Genomic DNA, 21,874 nt, shown 5'->3' with positions numbered 1-21,874 from the left:
GTATCTTCCCTTTGATGGGTTATATATCTCCTGTATAGTTTTGCTATCTGGTACCTCCTCATTGCAAGATATCGAGCGAGTGGAAATGGCCAGATCATACCGCAGAGAGCAAAGCTCAGGCAGCCTGCAGGTTACTTGATGGTAAGATTTCAAAGTTGAAACATCTAGGAATGTATATAATGCAATAAAGGATTGACAGAGTTGCTGAATGACGTGGTTCTAATAGTTCCGGGATTAATCTTGTCTGAATAACAATTTATATACAGAAGCAGCCCATGACAAATCACACAGAATTTAGGATGTTCAGCAACACCAAACTCTTCAGTATCGAGTTCAACAGCACCGTGCATCTCAAATACACATGCTATTATCAAAAGCGCACGCCGCCTTATGGCCATTTGATCTCCCCCAAAAGTCACGTACGTGTTCCCTAGCAGGAGTAAGGATAAACATTTATGCAGAGAATTGACTGGCTATTCGTTCAAAATGCTTCTGAAATCTACTGAATAAGTAACAAAAAAACCGTGCGCAGTGGTTCATTGATTCATACCTTGGGAACTTTAGGCAATCTAATCTCCTCCTCGCTAATTCACTCCTCCCCATGGCTTCCTTCACTTTATCCATAAGGGACTCCGATTTGGGGCACGTGCCACGTGGGATCAAACAAGAGCGACAGCTTTGGTTCCCCAATCCGTAACCACTGCAGAATCCACGCGAGGATTCTTCCAGACTGACGGGAGCGTTGAGCTCGCCCAGCCATTCGCGTGGAGGTCTTGCGCCGCCGCACGAAAAGGCCCGTGCACGGCGGGTATCTTGGCGAACGCGCCCGGCGCGGAGGCGCCTCCGGCAGTAAGATCGGCGGGCGACGTGGGCCTCGTCCTCGGCGCAGCGCGCAGCAGCCGATGGCGGCGGCGAGGTCGGCTTCGTCGCGGTTGGATGCGGCGGCGGCGGCGGGGGGAGTCGCCATGGGAGTTCTGATGGGGGCATGGTACAGCGATAGGCCCAGCAATGCCTAATCTTCTACAAAAAGGGTATCATACCAAAAAGATATATTCTTCTATTTTCGAAACAATGTTCTCATATGCCCAAAACATGTCTGTGAATATCAAAACATGTATGTTTTATTTACAAAAGTTCTCGTTGATTTTCAAAATATATAACATTGTTTGTAAAAATGTTCATCATATATTTTAACGATCAATGTGTATGTGTAAGTATTCAATGTCTTAAAAATGTCATCATGTGCTTAAAAAGGTTAATCATGTACTCCTTCCGTTCCTAAATATTTGTCTTTCTAGAGGTTTCAACAAGTGACTACATACGAAGCAAAATGAGTGAATCTACACTCTAAAAAATGTCTATATACATCCATATGTGGTAACCATTTGAAATCTATAGAAAGACAAATATTTAGGAACGGAGGGAGTAATTCATATGTTAATCATGTATTTTAAAAATATTCAAGGTGTATTGTAAAAAGGTCATCTGGTATGTATAAAAGATTGACTGTGTACTTAAAAAAGTGCTCACCATTTATGTTAAAAATGTTCGTCTAGCATGAAAACACAATCCATTGTATATTTATAAATAAATAAATATTCATCTTGTAAAATGAAATGTTCAACATGAATTAAAAAATATCAATTGGTAATTAAAAAACGTCAATCTTGTATTTTAAAAATTCATCATGTATTCTAGAAATAATCATAGTGTATTTGTAGAATGGCCAACATGAAAATATGTATTTTTCAAAAAAAAATATTTTATAATAAATAAGCGGGTAAACTGTTCCAGTACTTTTTATAAGGAAAAAATTCAACGTTGTTCATGTGTCGCCTTCCCAGTGGCACTCTCGCTTTGGTCACCCCGCCACACCCATCGTTCGCCACATAATCCACCGTCATGAGCTGCCATTAGTGTCTAGCAATAAAGAGATATCCGTGTGTGATGCCTGTCAGCAAGGCAAGAGTCATCAGCTACCTTTTGTTTCATCTACTAGAGAAGAAAGAACCCTCTTGAAATTCTGTTTTCTGATGTGTGGAGTCCGGCACAAATATCTGTTAGTGGTCACAACTATTATGTTAGTTTTGTTGATGCCTATAGTCGCTTCACTTGGTTTTATCTTCTTAAGCGCAAATCTGATGTGTTTGATATATTCATAGAGTTTCAATTGCATGTTGAACGTCTACTCAAGCATAAAATTATCCATGTTCAATCAGATTGGGGGGGGGCGAATATCGCAACCTCAACACCTTCTTTAATAAGTTTGGGATCTCTCATCGTTTATCATGCCCGCATACACATCAGCAGAATGGCGCTGTTGAGCGCAAACATCGCCATATAGTTGAGACTGGCCTCACACTTTGTGCTCATGCTTTTGTACCCTTTCGTTTTTGGAGTGATGCTTTTGCTACCGCGTGTTTTCTCATTAACAGATTACCTACGCGTGTTCTTAGTATGAAAACTCCGATCGAGCTTCTCTTAGGTGAAACTCCTGACTATACCTTTTTTAAGGTGTTCGGGTGTGCCTGCTGGCCTCATCTTCGTCCTTATAATGATCGCAAACTTGAGTTCGCTCCAAAAAGTGTGTGTTTTTAGGGTATAGTTCTCTCCATAAAGGCTACAAGTGTATCCATGTCCCAACCAATCGAGTCTACATATCTCGGGGTGTTGTTTTTTATGAGACCGTCTTCCCCTTTTCTGCCATGCCTCAATCATCCACCACAACACCTTCTATGCATTCATCTCCTCTTATGCCTGGCCAATTTGAAGATGTTGCATATTCGCCTGTGTTGTTACCTAATCATGGTGCAGGAATTGGACGTGGAGCTCGCCTGGAACTCCCCCTGACGGACCTGCTATGTCGCCCGTGGTGCACGTCGATCGGCCGGTGCATGCACCACCTCCCTCCCTCGACCCCGCACCGGGCGCCCCGTCTCCAACCGCGCCTGGGCCGGAGCCCATGCTGGCTACTGCGACCGGGGCAGAGCCTGCGACGGCCTCCTCTGAGCAGTCTCCGTCGCCACCTCCTCGCCCGGACTCCCCTCCGTCATCGCCCTCGCCATCCGCGCGGGCATCCTTGGTGCATACTTCACCCAGGTCTGCAGCGGCTCACACGCTGCCGGGGCCTACGTCGCATGGCCTGTTGTCGCCTAGTCCGCCGTCGCCCGGCCAGACGTCACCCGGTCCTTCTTCGCCGGAGTCCCCTGGACCAGCCTCACCTGCTCCGGACATCCCACTGGCCCCGGTGTTTGCTCCCCCGCAGCGTCCACACACTCGCAGCCGCAGTGGCATTATTCGTCCCAAGGAGCGCACCGATGGCACGGTCACCTATCTTGCTGCTTGCCTAGCTCATGCTGTGGATGATCCAACCGCTGAACCACGCAGTTATCAAGCCGCTATGAGTATTCCATACTGGAGGGCTGCTATGGAACAAGAATATCATGCTCTTATGAAGAATAAGACCTGGACACTTGTTCCCCCTCTATCTCGCGTCAACATCATTGATTCGAAGTGGGTGTTGAAGGTGAAGAAACATGCAGATGGTTCCATTGAGCGCTACAAAGCACGTCTCGTGGCTAAGGGCTTTAAACAGTGTCAGGGCCTGGACTATGAGGATACATTCAGCCCGGTTGTCAAGCCTACCACTATTCAACTTCTTCTGTCTCTGGCAGTTTCTTGCAGATGGTCTCTCCGCCAGCTTGATGTGCAGAACGCTTTTCTTCATGGATTGCTTGAAGAAGAGGTTTACATGCGGCAGCCACCTGGATTTGTTGATCACACTCAACCTCATCATCTCTGTTATCTGACGAAGGCCATATATTGACTGAAGGAGACTCCCCGTGCCTGGCATGCTCGCCAGGCTTCAGCTCTATGCACTCATGGGTTCATTCCTTCGACGACTGATACTTCACTGTTCTTGTTTCAGCGACCGAGTGTGACCATGTACCTCCTTGTGTATGCGGGTGATATTGTCCTGGCGAGCTCATCTCCGACGGCTGCTGATGCTCTTGTGACTACACTTGGTCGTGATTTTGCAGTTAAGGATTTGGGACAGCTTGATTTCTTCCTGGGTATTGAGGTCGCTCATCAGTCTCGTGGCAGTTTGGCTCTCACCCAGAAGAAGTACTCTCTTGATCTCTTGCGCCGTGCTGGTATGCTCAAGTGCAAGCCATCGCCTACGCTCATGTCCTCCACTGACACCCTTTCTGCTGCTGATAGTGCTCTTCTCTCTCCTGAGGATGCTACTGAGTACAGGAGTATTGTTGGTGGCCTGCAGTATCTGACGATCACGCGTCCTGATCTCTCCTTTGTGGTTAACAGGGTGTGCCAGTATCTTCATGCTCCCACTGATGTACACTGGTCTGCTGTGAAGCACATACTACGTTATGTGTGTCTCACTGTCTCCTTTGGTCTTCACCTGCGCCCCAGTTCCTCCAGAGTTTTTTCTGCATTCTTTGATGCTGATTGGGCTGGGTGTCAAGATGACAGGCGATCCACGGGGGGACATGCTGTGTTCTTGGGTCCTAATCTGATCATCTGGAGTGCACGCAAGCAAGCCACACTGGTAGAAAAAGGGCCTATAGTCCCGGTTCGTAAGTGCCTTTAGTCCCGGTTCAGGAACCGGGACTAAAGTGTCGGTACTAATACCTCCCCCCTTTAGTCCCGGTTCAATCCAGAACCGAGACTAAAGGCCCTCCACGTGGGCAGTGCGCAGAGCCCAGCCAGGAGACCCTTTGGTCCCGGTTGGTGGCACCAACCGGGACCAATAGGCATCCACGCGTCAGCACTTCTGTGGCTGGGGTTTGTTTTTTTTTTGAAAGGGGGGGGGGGTTGGGGGTTTTGGGGGGTTAATTTAGGTGTTTCATATATTGTGTTAGCTAGTTATAATTAATAGAGAGAAGTGTCCTCTCTTATGTCCGTGCTTGGTCGACGCTACGTACTATACATACGTATATAGAGAGGACTAGACACGCTAGCTAGCTAGTAATTAAGCAAACGAAGGAAATAGAAAGATCGTCATGAACATATATGCATATATACAGAGAGAAGTGATATCGACCACCTCTCCTTCTCCGAGAGATTGGTCGAACAACAAGTTCTCGTATATCTATCTGACACTACCGGCTACATATATACAATAATTATCTCTTACAAATATAATCATACGGACTCAGGGTCCACATAGAATTCTCCGTCTTCAGGGATCACGTGGTCAAGAAAGAATGCCGCCAATTCCTCTTGAATTCCTCGCATGCGAGCTATTGCTAGGAGTTCATCCCGCTTCCGAAACATCTAATTTAAAGAAGGGGGTCAATACATATATATATATATATATATGAATGAATGAAACTCAACACAAATGATGGTAATAAAATAAAATTGTGAATGTTGTTATTTACGTACTTCATATTGTTCGTCAGTGTAGCCCCGCTCACAGGTCGTGTGGCGGATGGACTCGCAAACATAGTATCCACAGAAATCATTCCCTTGTTCCTGCCACAACCACTTTACAAGAAATAGAGGTTAATCAAACTGATAAGCAAGAATGCCAAATGGTATTGATGAAACTAGCGCTTGAATGACTAGTAGATGCGCTTAAAATGCTACTATAGCTAGTACTTACTTTCGGGTGTCTAAATTGCAGCTCCTTCGGCAGTCCCGGAGCTTTTCTGGTGAATTTTCTCCAAACCCTGCCGGACAAAGAAAACAATTACTTGATATATCAGGAAATGAACAAAGTTGCTGATATGGTGGATAATGATCGATTTAACTTACTTCTCGAGTATTTGAGTCATGTCGGCATAGTCCTTGGGATCTTCGTCTTGAGTCTAAGACGGTTACTAGTCCCTGCTCAAGCTTAATATGTAGGAGAATATAGTGGAAACTGCACACGCATGCATAACTCATCAATTACATTACTATAACCTTGACTAATATATAAGGGAAACCGAATACGCACAAGACAGTAACACTCACTTGAAGTTGTAAGGAAAGAGTATTATATCTTTGTTTTGATTTATTATCAACGATTCTAGCATGCTGGCCTCGGTTTCTGCGGCATGAAATTTAACCTGAGTTGCATCTATGAGATATGTGTTAATGAACCCAATATCACCGACTTGTCTTTTCTTCAATTCGACGATCTTCAATCTGCATAATATAGTGAGGATGATTATAAATACATGCAATGAAAGAGCTGAGCTATATGGAGAGACTTAATGACAGAAGTAGTAGTACTTACAGACAGTAGCAGGTGACCGTTGCTTTATCGAGGGCCAATTGATTGAAAAACTGATAGAACTCCTCAAATGGAACAGGCAACAGATCAATTCCAACGAGGTCATGCTCCTTTTTAACTTTCAAATACAAAGTACTCCTCCCCCCAGAGTCTCTGCAGATTTTCAAGTACCAATCATGCAATCTTCGCATCATCGTTGATAGAGATCTTTCATCTTTGACGAGAGGCTTTCCGTACTCGTATCTTTGTATCTGCATCTCCATGGGTTCATAATGTACTTCGTCGGGCGGGTAATCTGCAAGATTGCTATAACCGGGCACCATCCTCGGATCATTAGCGACGTTGTGGCTAGGCACCTTGAGCGGGGGGCACGATTGCTTCGCTTGTTCGCCGAGCTGGGCAATTTGTTTCCCAGCTCGTCGTTCTTTCAGCCTTTGATCACTGACAGTACTTCCCGACCGCTCCGCTTCGGCAAATTCCTTTCTAATAATGCGGTCATAGTTTCCTTTCGGCGAATCAGACTTCGGTGGTTTTGTCAGGGCAGCCAGAGTGCGCTTCACTTTCACCCGATCTACCTTCTCCTCCGGAGGTGGATGTTTCTTTGCTTTCACCCCTTCAAAGAATTTCTTCACTTATTCTCGCGCGATCTCGACGTTCTCCTCCTGGGTCCTCTCGTATGGTAACTTCTCTGGAGTCTTCAGAGAAGGACCGAATCTGTATGTCCTCCCGCCTCTGGTTGTACTGCTAGACGCCGACCGAGCAGACGTAGCGGTTGTCTTCTTTACTTGCTTAAGAGGCGGAGGAGAAGGACTACGACGCGCCGGAGCAGCTGGAGCGGCGGCAGGTCTCTTCCACCCTTGCTGACGAGGCGGAGAAGGAGGAGGCTGGCTGCTCGGGCGCGTCGGCGCAGGCGGAGAAGGAGGCGGAGTGCCGCCGCGCGCCGGAGAAGGAGCCGGCCGAGGGCCCTGATCGTCACTCGCCGGAGGAGGAGGCGGTGGAGGCGGAGTGCCCTGACTCGCCGAAGGAGGAGGAGGAGGCGGTGGCGTCCAGTTCGGAAGGTTGATGAGATCCTTCCGCCATAGGCATGGAGTCTTCAAAGCAGACCCCAGCCGAGTCTCCCCTTCACCGGTAGGGTGGTCAAGCTGGAGGTCCTCAAATCCCTCCGTTATCTCATCCACCATCACCCTAGCATATCCTTCTGGAATCGGCCGGCAGTGAAAAGTTGCGCCGGGTTCAGTAGGAAAAACAGAGCCAACAGCCGCCTTGACCTTCAAATTCATCCATTGCGTCATAAGGTGGCAATTTTGAGACTCCGTTATAGCATCCACGGGATAGCTGGCAGGAGCCGTCAAGGCATGCTCCGGCTGAAGCAGCTCGGTGGAAGCCACGTTGCTTCTGCGCTGAGATGGCGGGGTAGCTTCGGGGGAGGCTTCGGCAGTACGTTTGCTGCGATTTGCTTCTCGTTCCTCTATCGCGTCCACCCTTGCTTTCAGCGCCTGCATTTGGGTCTGCTGCACTTTTTTCCTCCTCTCATGGGATTTGTAACCGCCTGCGTCCGGAAACCCAACCTTCCACGGAACGGAGCCTGGCGTGCCTCGTGTCCGTCCAGGGTGCTCAGGATTCCCGAGGGCCATTGTGAGCTCGTCGTTCTCTCTGTCTGGAAAGAACGTCCCTTCATGCGCTGCTTCGATATACTGCTTAAGCTTACTGACTGGTATGTCCATTTGATCGTTCGTCCAAATGCACTTCCCTGTTTCAGGGTCCAGGGTTCTGCCAGCCCCGAAGAACCAAGTCCGGCAACGGTCTGGCCAGTTATTTGTCTCTGGTTCGATCCCTTTATGAACCAGATCATTCTCACTCTTGGACCACTTAGGCCGGGCTACGAGGTAGCCACCTGACCCCGTGCGATGGTGAAGCTTCTTCTTCGCAGCATTTTGCTTGTTTGTCGCCGACATCTTCTTACTCTTTTCTGATGTCTTGTGGGCCACAAATGCGGGCCAGTGATCTCTGATCTTCTCATATCTGCCCTTGAATTCTGGTGTCTCATTATTTTCGACAAACTTATTCAGCTCTTTCTTCCACCTCCTGAATAGTTCTGCCATCCTCTTCAGAGCAAAAGACTTGATTAATTTCTCTTTAATTGGGTTCTCTGGATTATCCTCAGGCGGTAGGGTGAAATTTGACTTCAGCTCAGTCCAAAGATCATTTTTCTGCATATCATTGACATAAGACACCTCAGGGTCTTCTGTAGCTGGCTTAAACCATTGCTGGATGCTTATCGGGATCTTGTCCCTAACCAGAACCCCGCACTGAGCAACAAATGCGCTCTTTGTCCGGGGGGGTTCAATAGGTTGGCCGTCGGGCGCGATTGCTATGATCTCAAACTTTTCATCCGAGCTCAACTTTTTCTTCGGGCCTCGTCTCTTTACCGAAGTTGTGCTCGATTCGGAAGGCTAGAAAAAAGAATAAAGACTTAATTAATATGTGTACATACCAAAACAATGAATGCATCAATCAGCTAGTCAGCATAGGCTTAACTAATATATATACCTGGCCGGACTCGGTTCGGTCACCGGAGCCGTCATCACGGTCTCCTTCTTGCACCGGCATTGGGTCACCGGAGCCGTCCTCATGTTCTTCTTCTTGCACCGGCATTAGGTCACCGTAGCCAGCTTGTTCACCCTCTCCTTCCAGACCATCGGTTTCGTTGAGAAACAACGAGATGGCATCACTTCCTTCTGCGATTATGTCCCTCAACAACGCTTCTTTTGTTGCTTCGTCTAGGGCGGTGTCCATAGTTTCTACAAATATTTACAACATGGCAATTATTATTCAAACATGACAGATGGATATATTAGTGCCAAACGTAGAACTAGCTACCTAATCATAGTAAGCTATCGGGAGGGGGTATATATCGACAACGACGACACTACATCATGTTCGAGAGGATCGCCGAGGGGTCGGGAGGTTGCCTAGTGTCAAAGGATTCAACAAAACCATGTCTTCATCATTAGGCGAAAGTAACATGTGCATGATGGTACGAAGCTCTTCAAAGTTGTTCTGGAACGGAGTCCCAGATAGGATAATTCGCTTTTTGGTACAAAGTTCAGCAAGAGCCTTCCGAATATCGCTATTTGGAAGGCCTTTGCTGAATTGGTACCAAAAGGCGGATTATTCTATCCGGGACTCCATTCCAAAACAACTTTGCAGAACTTCGTACCAACATGCCCTGGTTACTTCCGGCTAATGATGAAGGCATGGATTTCTTCAATTCTATTTTCTCTTCTTCTCCACTATTCCTTTCTTCTTCTCCTCTTCTTTTTCTTCTTTTTTCTTCTTCTTATTTATTTCTCCTCTTCTTTTCGGTAGAGGAAACCCTAAATAGCTAGCAAGTATCGTGGGTGTGAGATACATGTGGCCTTCGGTGTCGGACACTACATCCACGTCCCACAAGTGACGTGGGCGTCGAAGCCCGCGCCACTTGTGGGATGTGGGTGTAGTGTCCGACACCGACGGTACATGTATCTCACACCGACGATACTTTCTATTTAGAGTTTCTCCTCTACCGCTCCTCGACCTCTCGACGACCCTCGTTCCCGATAAAATAAAGAGGAAGAAGAAGAAGAAAAAAGAAGAGAAGAAAGAATAGAGGAGAAGACTTCCTCTTCTTCCTCTCCTCTTCTTCTCCCTCTTCTTCCCCTTCTTCCTCGCCTCTCTCATGAATGTCCGGCGTTCTCGACCCCCCCCCCCACGTGTCGAAGAAAAAAAAGAAGAAAAAAAAACTATTTTTTCTAAAAATCTATCTTCTTATTTATTTCTCCTCTTCTTCCTCTCCTCTTCTTCTCCTTTCTTCCTCTTCTTATTTTCCTTTTTATATGAACATATCATCATATATATGAACATACATTTTCTTTGCATATGCATATGAACATACATACATACATTTTTCTTTCATATGAACATACATACATACATTTTCTTTGCATATGACCATACATACATTTTTCTTTGCATATGACCATTCATACATTTTCTTTGCATATGCTTTGCATATAAACATACATACATATGAACATACATACATACATATAAACATAACATACATACACAAAAAATTCTAAAAATCTGCCTAAAAAAATTATATGAAAAAAAGCATACATCATCCATCCATCCATATAATGAACATATACATCATCCATCCATCCATATAATCAACATATGCATATGAAAAAAAATTATATGAAAAAAAATTATATGAAGAGGATCGAGGGGACAGGGAGGAAAGGGGGTCGCCGGAGCCGGACCGAACGGGGAGGAGGGGCGGCGTCGAGGCAGGGGCGGCAGTGGGGGCAGGCGCCGGCGACGACGACAATGGTGGGGGCAGCCCGGGGCACAGGGGCGCGGCCGTGCGTGCTCGGGGACGGGGCAGGGGCACGGGGCGGCGGCCGGCGTGGGCTCGGGCGCGGGGCAGCGGCACGGGGAGACGGGGATGGCGGCCGGTGGCGGCGATGACGACGAGGAGCGCGCGAGCGATTTGGGCAGCCTGGCGGCGGGGGCAACTGGCTAGGGAGGCGAGGGAGATGTGAAATTTTCACAAGTCCTCGTTATATAGCAAGGGCATTGGTCCCGGTTCGTGGCACCAACCGGGACCAATGCCACCCTTTAGTCCCGGTTGGTGCCACGAACCGGGACCAAAGGCCAATTTTCAGCAGCCCAAAGGGCGGGAAGCGAAGCCCATTGGTCCCGGTTGGTGGCACCAACCGGGACTAAAGGGGGGCATTGGTCACGGTTGGTGCCACGAACCGTGACCAATGTCACCTTTAGTCCCGGTTGGTGCCACCAACCGGGACCAATGGCCTTTGCTGCCCCGAGCCCAAAAGTTTAGTCCCACATCGCTAGCTGAAGGGCGCCGGCACTGGTTTATAAGCGCTGGTGTTCCTACCGATTCGAGCTCCTCTCTAATGCAGGCTTTCGGGCCTAAACTTGCTACTGCCTGTGGGCCTATTGGGCCTTCTGCGGGCCTGAATCCTGGCCCATGTAGGGTTTCTAGTCGTATTCAGGCCGTGGAGGCCCAGTAGTAGGCATTTTTTTTGGTTTTTTCTTTTTTCTTTCTATATTTTTTTGGTTTTTTATTTTTTTATTTCTACTTAAAACTAAATACTTACAGTTTTTTAGTGATTTCTTTTTGCTTTTAGGTCACAAAAATTATAAACTTTCTGTTAGTGCCATTAGTTTTAAATTTTAAATAGTTTAAATTTGAATTTTTAAAAATTTTGTGAATCACTAGTTTATGAATAACTTTACTATAAAATAGAATTTTTTTCTATTTATTTTTTATTTCTACTTACAACTAAATACTTACAGTTTTTTAGTGATTTCTTTTTGCTTTTAGGTCACAAAAATTATAAAACTTTCTGTTAGTGCCATTAGTTTTAAATTTTAAATAGTTTAAATTTGAATTTTTAAAAATTTGTGTGAATCACTAGTTTATGAATAACTTTACTATAAAGAAAGAATTTTTTTCTTCTTTGCTATTTATTTTTTATTTATACTTACAATTAAATACTTATAGTTTGATTTTAGGTCACACAAATTATATTCTTTTTGCTATTGAAGAATATTATAGTTTTATTTTAGTTGATCATAACATAATATTTTAATTGATTGTTTTTATTTTCATAAAAGTTTTGTAGTTCATTCTGTTTGCTATTAATTCATTCTTTGAGCTAAATGACTCTGAAATTGGAAAGCATTTCAAAATGAACTCTGAAAAGGTTGAAAGTTGGCATGGTCTCATCATTTCACCCACATAGCATGTTCCAAAAAGTAGAGAGGGTTACAACAAAAACTTGATGCACTTCGTGTACAAAATGGACAATCACTTTCGAAGTATCAAAGTTTCGAACCATAAGACATGAAAGCATTTCAAATGAACTCTAAAAAAGTTGAAAGTTGGGATGGTATCATAATTTCACCCACATAGCATTTGCTTATTGGGGAGAAAGTCTTCACTTTTTCTTCGCTTGTGTCATTTGCTTATTGCGCCGTAACCATGGATAATCTTCATTATTTATCAGGATGCTTGGGTCAGCCTTGACATTGAAGGGAGGAATTTCATAAAACTTTTCATAATCTTCAGACATGTCTGTCTTGCCGTCCACTCCCAGGATGTCCCTTTTTCCTGAAAGAACTATGTGGCGCTTTGGCTCATCGTATGATGTATTCGCTTCCTTATCTTTTCTTTTTCTCAGTTTGGTAGACATGTCCTTCACATAGATAACCTGTGCCACATCATTGGCTAGGACGAACGGTTCGTTAGTGTACCCAAGATTTTTCAGATCCACTGTTGTCATTCCGTACTGTGGGTCTACCTGTAGCCCGCCGCCTAACAGATTGACCCATTTGCACTTAAACAAAGGGACCTTAAAATCAGGTCCGTAGTCAAGTTCCCATATGTCCACTATGTAATCATAATATGTGTCCTTTCCGCTCTCGGTTGCTGCATCAAAGCGGACACCGCTGTTTTGGTTGGTGCTCTTTTGATCTTGGGCGATCGTGTAAAATGTATTCCCATTTATCTCGTATCCTTTGTAAGTCAATACAGTCAAAGATGGTCCCCTGGACAACAAGTACAACTCATCACAAACAGTGTTGTCACCTCTGAGACGTGTTTCCAACCAACTGCTGAAAGTCCTGATGTGTTCACATGTAATCCAGTCGTCGCACTGCTCCGGGTGTTTGGAGCGCAGACTGTTCTTGTGTTCATCGACATACGGGGTCACCAAGGTAGAGTTCTGTAGAACTGTGTAGTGTGCTTGAGACCAAGAATATCCGTCCCTGCATATTATTGAGTCTCTTCCCAGAGTGCCTTTTCCAGTCAGTCTCCCCTCATACCGCGATTTAGGGAGACCTATCTTGTTAAGGCCAGGAATGAAGTCAACACAAAACCCGATAACATCCTCTGTTTGATGGCCCATGGAGATGCTTCCTTCTGGCCTAGCGCGGTTACGGACATATTTCTTTAGGACTCCCATGAACCTCTCAAAAGGGAACATATTGTGTAGAAATATGGGCCCCAGGATGACAATCTCGTCGACTAGATGAACTAGGACGTGCGTCATGATATTGAAGAAGGATGGTGGGAACACCAGCTCGAAACTGACAAGACATTGCGCCACATCACTCCTTAGCCTTGGTACGATTTCTGGATTGATCACCTTCTGAGAGATTCCATTGAGGAATGCACATAGCTTCACAATGGCTAATCGAACGTTTTCCGGTAGAAGCCCCCTCAATGCAACCGGAAGCAGTTGTGTCATAATCACGTGGCAGTCATGAGACTTTAGGTTCTGAAACTTTTTCTCTGGCATATTTATTATTCCCTTTATATTCGACGAGAAGCCAGTCGTGACCTTCATACTGAGCAGGCATTCAAAGAAGATTTCTTTCTCTTCTTTCGTAAGAGCGTAGCTGGCAGGACCTTTATACTGCTTCGGAGGCATGCCGTCTTTTTCGTGTAAACGTTGCAGGTCCTCTCGTGCCTCGGGTGTATCTTTTGTCTTCCCATACACGCCCAAGAAGCCTAGCAGGTTCACGCAAAGGTTCTTCGTCACGTGCATCACGTCGATTGAGGAGCGGACCTCTAGGTCTTTCCAGTAGGGTAGGTCCCAAAATATAGATTTCTTCTTCCACATGGGTGCGTGTCCCTCAGCGCCATTCGGAACAGCTAGTCCACCGGGACCCTTTCCAAAGATTACGTAGTGTAAATCATTGACCATAGCAAGCACGTGAACACCGGTGCGCATGGCGGGCTTCTTCCGGTGATCTGCCTCGCCTTTGAAATGCTTGCCTTTCTTTCGACATTGATGGTTGGTCGGAAGAAATCGACGATGGCCCAGGTACACATTCTTCCTGCATTTGTCCAGGTATATACTTTCAGTGTCATCTAAATAGTGCGTGCATGCGTGGTATCCTTTGTTTGTCTGTCCTGAAAGGTTACTGAGAGCGGGCCAATCGTTGATGGTCACGAACAGCAACGCCTTAAGGTTAAATTCCTCCTGTCTGTGCTCATCCCACGTACGTACACCGTTTCCATTCCACAGCTGTAAAAGTTCTTCAACTAATGGCCTTAGGTACACATCAATTTCGTTGCCGGGTTGCTTAGGGCCTTGGATGAGAACTGGCATCATAATGAACTTCCGCTTCATGCACATCCAAGGAGGAAGGTTATACATACATAGAGTCACGGGCCAGGTGCTGTGATTGCTGCTCTGCTCCCCGAAAGGATTAATGCCATCCGCGCTTAAAGCAAACCATACATTCCTTGGGTCCTTTGCAAACTCATCCCAGTACTTTCTCTCGATTTTTCTCCACTGCGACCCGTCAGCGGGTGCTCTCAACTTCCCATCTTTCTTTCGGTTCTCACTGTGCCATCGCATCAACTTGGCATGCTCTTCGTTTCTGAACAGACGTTTCAACCGTGGTATTATAGGAGCATACCACATCACCTTCGCAGGAACCCTCTTCCTGAGGGGCTCGCCGTCAACATCACCAGGGTCATCTCGTCCAATCTTATACCGCAACGCACCGCATACCGGGCATGCGTTCAGATCCTTGTAGGCACCGCGGTAGAGGATGCAGTCATTAGGGCATGCATGTATCTTCTCCACCTCCAATCCTAGAGGGCATACGACCTTCTTTGCTGCGTATGTACTGTCGGGCAATTCGTTATCGTTTGGAAGCTTCTTCTTCAATATTTTCAGTAGCTTCTCAAATCCTTTGTCAGCCACAGCATTCTCTGCCTTCCACTGCAGCAATTCCAGTACGGTACCGAGCTTTGTGTTGCCATCTTCGCAATTGGGGTATAACCCTTTTTTGTGATCCTCTAACATGCGATCGAACTTCAGCTTCTCCTTTTGACTAATGCATTGCGTCCTTGCATCGACAATGACCCGGCGGAGATCATCATCATCGGGCACATCGTCTGGTTCCTCTTGATCTTCAGCAGCTTCACCCGTGGCAGCATCATTGGGCACATTGTCTGGTTCCTCTTGATCTTCACCAGCTCCCCCCGTTGCAGCATCACCGTATTCAGGGGGCACATAGTTGTCATCGTACTCTTCTTCTTCGCCGTCTTCCATCATAACCCCTATTTCTCCGTGCCTCGTCCAAACATTATAGTGTGGCATGAAACCCTTGTAAAGCAGGTGGGAGTGAAGGATTTTCCGGTTAGAGTAAGACCTCGTATTCCCACATTCAGTGCATGGACAACACATAAAACCATTCTGCTTGTTTGCCTCAGCCGCATCGAGAAACTCATGCACGCCCTTAATGTACTCGCGGGTGTGTCTGTCACCGTAATCCATTGCCGGTTCATCTGCGTGCATTATATATAATTAAGTGTCCAAATTAATAGAAGTTCATCATCACATTAAAACCAAAGTGCATACATAGTTCTCATCTAACAACATATAGCTCTCCAGAGCATCTAATTAATTAAACCATACATTGAAACTATGTAAAACATTTCAATGCGAAAACAAATGCGATCATAATCGCAACCAAGGTAACAATTGATCCAACGGCATAATGATACCAAGCCTCGGTATGAATGACATATTTTCTAATCTTTCTAATCTTCAAGCGCATTGCATCCATCTTGATCTTGTGATCATCGACGACATCCGCAACATGCAACTCCAATATCATCTTCTCCTCCTCAATTTTTTTTATTTTTTCCTTCAACAAATTGTTTTCTTCTTCAACTAAATTTAACCTCTCGACAATAGGGTCGGTTGTCATTTCCGATTCACATACATCCTAGATAAATAAAATCTATGTCACGTTGGTCGGCATAATTTTCATAAATAATAAATGAACCAATAGTTATAAAGATAATATACATACCAAATCTGAATCATAGACAGGACGAGGGCCGACGGGGGCGGATACCAAAACCATCGCACTATATAAGATGCAATAATAAATGTAAGAAAATGATACAAGTATCTATCTAAACATACAAGTAAGAATATTTTTCCTTTCAGAAAGAAGATAAGAACAAGAGGCTCACCACGGTGGTATCGGTGATGCGATCGGCGCGGGTGATCGACGGCGGTGAAGACGGGGACGGGGCGTGACGGACCGCTAAATCTAGACAAATCTCGAGGAAAATGGAGCTTGGAGGTCGAGCTTCGAGAGGAGAAAGCTTAAGTAGTGTGGCTCGGGCAATCCATCGAACACCTCATGTGCATAGGAGGTGAGCTAGAGCACCACAAAGCCCTCTCCCCCTCGGCCAGAAAAAACAGAGCACTGTGCTCTGCTCTTGCGCGAGGGGGTATATATAGGCACCTCATTGGTCCCGGTTGATGACATGAACCGGGACTAAAGGGAAGCCTTTGGTCTCGGTTCAAGCCACCAACCGGGACCAATGGTGGTGGGCCAGGAGCGAGGCCCATTGGTCCCGGTTCGTCCCACCAACCGGGACCAAAAGGTCCAGACGAACCGGGACCAATGGCCCACGTGGCCCGGCCGCCCCCCTGGGCTCACGAACCGGGACCAATGCCCACATTAGTCCCGGTTCTACACTGAACCGGGACTAATGGGCTGAGCCGGCCTGGACCATAGCCCTGTTTTCTACTAGTGCCACTGTTTCCCGCAGCAGCACAGAAGCTGAGTACAAGCCGGTTGCCAATGCAATTGCTGAACTTATATGGATTGAGTCCCTACTTCGAGAGCTAGGAGTTGCTCAGCCACATCCTTCGGTCTTTTGGTGTGACAACATCAGTGCTACGTTTCTGTCGTCAAACCCGGTGTTCCATGCATGGACTAAACACATTGAGATTAACTATCATTTTGTGAGGGAACGTGTTGCACAGAAGCTACTACAAGTCAGGTGTATCTCTTCAAAAGATCAATTTGCGGACATCTTCACCAAGCCTCTACCTTCTCCCATGTTTGAGGTCTGTAGGCGCAATTCAACCTCCTGGATACTTCAGGAGTGAGTTGAGATTGAGGGAGGGTGTTAGACTTCGTATTGTAGCCCTACTGTGTAAACCATACCTTATTGGTATTGGACTTGTATGTCATCATTATATATATGTGATAGGCCACCCCTTTGAGGGTTGAGCCAGTTCCCCAAAACCTACGTTTTACAATCTTGTTCCCAAGATGGCGATTCCGCAGAATGCACAGACGCCCGACAGTAGATCCCCGCCTCCTCTTCCGGTACTTGTCTTCATGCTCCTTCACGGCAAGCGCCATGACCAATGTTTGCTGCCGAAAGGTCGCAAGCATGGTCTCCACATCCGAGTCGTCCGAATCGGACGCATCGGATAGCAAGAACTTCTCGCACGGGGTTAACTTCATCTACACGCACACCGGCGCGTCAATCTACTACATAGCTCGCAAAAATTCACAAAAAGGACTAACCGACGGCGAGTGATCCCGGGCGGCGACGAGGGTGGTGCGCTCCGCGGTGGTCGATCCCAACGGCGGCGGCGACTGGGGGCGGCTCTTCTCGCCGGATCCGGAGGGGCGGTGCAGCGGCTCGACGCGGAAGGGTGTGGGGCGGCCCCGCGGAGCGATTCCGCCCGCAGATATGGCCAGAATCGCCGGCGGCGGGCGAGCGGAAGCAAGGGCGGGCGGCGGCGGAAGGAGTGCGCCATTAGTAAAAAATACTAGTGGCGTGCTACTAATGGCGCACCGGTAAAATTTTCATTTTTTTTCATTTTTTTCTTAATCTCAGGTCAATATGGCTTAATCTCGGGTCAATATGCTTAATCTCAGGTCAAATCACACTCCGTGGTCAAACTTTCCGAAAGGTCACCCATCCTCACACTACTCCAGCCAAAGCACGCTTAACTTCAGAGTTCTATCCAACCCCAACAACAGCTCACTTCACAGGCACTTGTTGATATATCTAGCATATCAATCCTATTATACCTTGTTGATGTTCATGACTATGTTGAAATTTTGAAAAATACTTCAAACTTCCCGGTCATATTACGTATCATTTTTTGAAAAACAATTCAAAAAAAAATTCAAAACCAATTTTTTTGAATTTTTTTGCCTCTAGATCTTGAAAGCCCCGTAACTTTTTTTCTATTAGGTTTTTGGGGATTTTGAAAATGTTTAATGGGGTTCCCCTGTTAAATTCGGATGTAACTTTGCAAATAAAGTCGAAATTCATATTTGTAAATTTTCCCAACAACTGGACCACATTTCACATGGGAAACTTATTTTTTTTTATTTTTTTGATATTTTTATCATTTTCTTTTATTTTTATTAAACTGAAAAGGCGGTCCACGGGGGGAGGAGGTGCATTCGGGAACTTTTGGTCCAAGTTAGTAATGGCGCATCATTACTAGTTAAACTAGTAATGGCGCACCACACCCACGGTGCGCCATTACTAGTTTTGAAAAGAAAAAAAGGAAAAAAAATTGAATTTTTTTTGAAAAAAACTTAGTAATGGCGGGCCATTACTAGTTAAAAATACTAATGGCGCACCGTGGGAGTGGTGTGCCATTACTAACTTGACATAGTAATGGCGCACCACACCCACAGTGCGCCATTAGTAGTTTTGAAAAAAAAAAATTTGTTAGTAATGGCGCACCTATGGACAGTGTTAAGTGGGATGTGGTGCGCCATTAGTATTTGTACACTAATGGCGCACCAACGCACGGTGCGCCATTAGTATTTAGTAATGGCGCACCACATGTACAGTGCGCCATTAGTGTCCATCCTATCTATAGCCCTTTTCCTAGTAGTGGGGGAAAAGAGCGCGGGGCTGAAATGTCCCTCCCGCCAACTGCTTCTCTGTGATGCAGGGCATCGCAGCCGCGAGGGGGAAACCCGCGTTTTCCCGGGTTGGGGTCGGGAATTTGCTGCGCCGCCTAAAAAGTTTTGCGGGCCAGGGCGGGATGCGTGGTCTGCTCGAGCAGGCTTTGCGGCCCGTACCCGCATTTTGGCGGTTATTTTGCGGGTCGGGGGCGGATGCGGGGTCTGCTAGAGTTGCTCTAAGGAAAGGCAAATGCGATTGAAAGGATAAGTTTTGATTTAAGCCTTGATTACTCAAAATACCGGTGTGATATATGAAACTATGTTCAAGGGTGCACACCCACACAGGTCGGAGTTTCTTATTCACATATCTCCGCATCAGCGTTTCTATTGTACGTTGTTATTGATGTAATGCGCATTGATTTGTACCTGAAATCTGTCATTTTATTTGTCATCTCAAACCATACACCAAATCATCTTTCTTCAACACAGGGTTGATTCATGTTGTGCTAACTCATTTGTTTCGCTACAGGTCGGGTCCATTGCGGCTGGTGGCCGTTGCCACAACCTTGTGGGCAGCATCGTTCCTCGCAAGAAGTCCCTGCTGTTGGCGTCAACAACCTTGGAATCGAAGGAGTCTTCACGATCATGCAGGAGAAACAGAAGAATCGGGTATTTCTTTCTCAATGCCCTTGTCATTATTGAGTTACGGTAGCACCAATATCCAAAATGAACTGGGCTTATCAAATCACAGGTGGTACGTGCAACCGAAATGGAGGTTATTTAGCTGTCGATTCTCGGGCAGGACCTTTTGTTGGCCTCCGAGATCGCGAGCGAGCTGTGGAGCGCGGGGATAAAAGCACAATTCAAGTCACGCCTAGGGTGCAGGACTACATAAGGTTAACAACGCAGTCAGGCATCCCATGGATGGCGTTGGTCGGTGAGTCCAAGATGAGGGACAGGACGATGAAGCTGAAGGACATCATAGCTCGCCAGGAAGAAGAGTTTCCAAGAAAGGATTGGCTTAGGCGCTCAAGCGGAGATTAAATAACTAACCCCTAGAGATGAAGAAATCTTAGAAATGTGTGGAGCAGATGTTAACTATAGCCCTCCAGAGAAGATGTACAAATGTTAAGACAGATATATGCTTAAAATACCGGTCTTTAATTTATATTTTTATGCTGACAAAATATAATTTATCTTTAATTTCTACACCTGTCTTCTCTAAAAAACAATGTCAAGTATACATACACAGTAAGAAAAGTTTGGTCTGTGATGAATGAATTGTCTTCACTGCTGCAATATGTCTTGCAGAAACTTGGAAGAACTGTTTTGAGTCTTCTATACTTACTGTGGAGACATCCAATGAGGTATCTGTCAGCTCTGCCGACTGTGACAAGGGAATGCCGGCTCTAACCATCTAAGCTCTCTTTGTTTTTGGTGATTCCAACTATTTGCCCTATGCTGAATTTCCGAAGCAATCAATGTGTATACAGAACATTAGACAGCTGATGCGTTGTATATGTTTCAGTACGAGCAGATCATGTCGACACGCTATGCACGCGGTGGCAGCAACTATGTTCTGTTCTTGGGAGCAGATCATGTTGACACTTTGCACCATTCTTTCGCTCTGTCGGCTGACATGAGGTACCCTGTTCTCTCCCCCCTTCACCTGGCCTGTTCCTCAGTTCAACACCATTTCCCCTAAGCTGTCTAAAACCTTACATTTTGGACGTATACACAGCCAAAAAATTTAAAACTTTCACTGGTTGTATCAAACTTATATGTGTTCGATACTTTCTATGATAAGATAGAAATATTTTGTTGTCCATATCACGATAACCAACATGACAACTGAAAAACCATGCAAGCACCGCAGCAGTAGGAAACATATTTTTCAAGACAACATTTCTAGCTATCCATATTACTCCAAACTACAGCAGCAACTAGGACAGCCATCAAATTTCCTACCTCTCCAGTAAATTTTAGAAACCAACTACACAGATCATTCCCTTAAAAGATTGATCAGATTGGATTGGTGTGTGATTGTCAACCAATCAGCACTGGATAGCTTGCTTGCTTGCTTGGTTTGTCCAGCTCCAGCTTGGTGTACCTGGTGTCCACGATCGATCAAGCTGGAGCCTGGAGGCAGCGAGTGGTGCCGGAGAGGCGGCGGTGGCGGTGGAGGTTGCCTGACGCGAGCTGCAGTGGAGTTGTCGCGTCTTGATCGGTAAGTGTTTGGTCTGTATCACACAGTCTAGTGCGTATTATCCTCGTCTTTTTGTTAAAAGAAAGAGAGGGGCAGGCAGCATCTCCGTCCGCCATTAATGGTCGGAAGGAGAAAGATTGTCCGTCAGGCCCCAAGTCGAGCGACCTGACGCGGGCTCAAAGCTCAAGCTGCAGCCAAATGTTCAGAGTCCAGAAAACAGAGCAAAAGCAGAGGAAGCTAACTACACGCAAAAAATCAGACTTCAGAAAGCAGAGCAGAGCTACAGGCAAGCACAATCGCAGTCTGTATCAGTTCTGATTGTCCCTCTTGTCCACTGCATTCTGCCTTCACAAAGCTCGCCGATAACCAAAGTGGAGTCCGAGGTCCACAAAGATGAAGTCACTGGAGCATCGAGTTTGCAATGCATGCCCTGCGCCCAAGAGATAGACCGAATTAACGGCATCATCGTCAAGGGATCTCCTCCTCTAGGTAAACTTCACAGCTCAGCTGCATATCTAGACCATCAGCGTGCAGCACTTGACCTCACTTTAGAATACAGAGCACAGAAAGCACAAGGTGCACACTGCACACCATATACTCTGTTCTTCCTTTCCAACCCCTACTGGTAAGATTAACCTCAGTTCAGA

General features: G+C 46.1%; 1 protein-coding gene across 1 annotated transcript; it reads right to left on the bottom strand.

Moving 5' to 3' along the window:
* On the bottom strand, nucleotides 1–1,007 carry LOC125523124 (the record flags this gene model as incomplete). Its single annotated transcript, XM_048688175.1, is given in 2 exon segments — nucleotides 1–124; nucleotides 551–1,007. Coding segments are annotated over 2 exon segments (561 nt in total), but the record flags the coding sequence as incomplete, so codon positions are not given.
* Between the last annotated feature and the right edge of the window lie 20,867 nt (nucleotides 1,008–21,874).

Source organism: Triticum urartu, chromosome 7 (genome assembly GCF_003073215.2).
Source record: "Triticum urartu cultivar G1812 chromosome 7, Tu2.1, whole genome shotgun sequence".
Lineage (NCBI taxonomy): Eukaryota > Viridiplantae > Streptophyta > Magnoliopsida > Poales > Poaceae > Triticum > Triticum urartu.
Note: the sequence above shows the minus strand (reverse complement) of the source record. Positions and strands in the feature narration are given on the sequence as shown.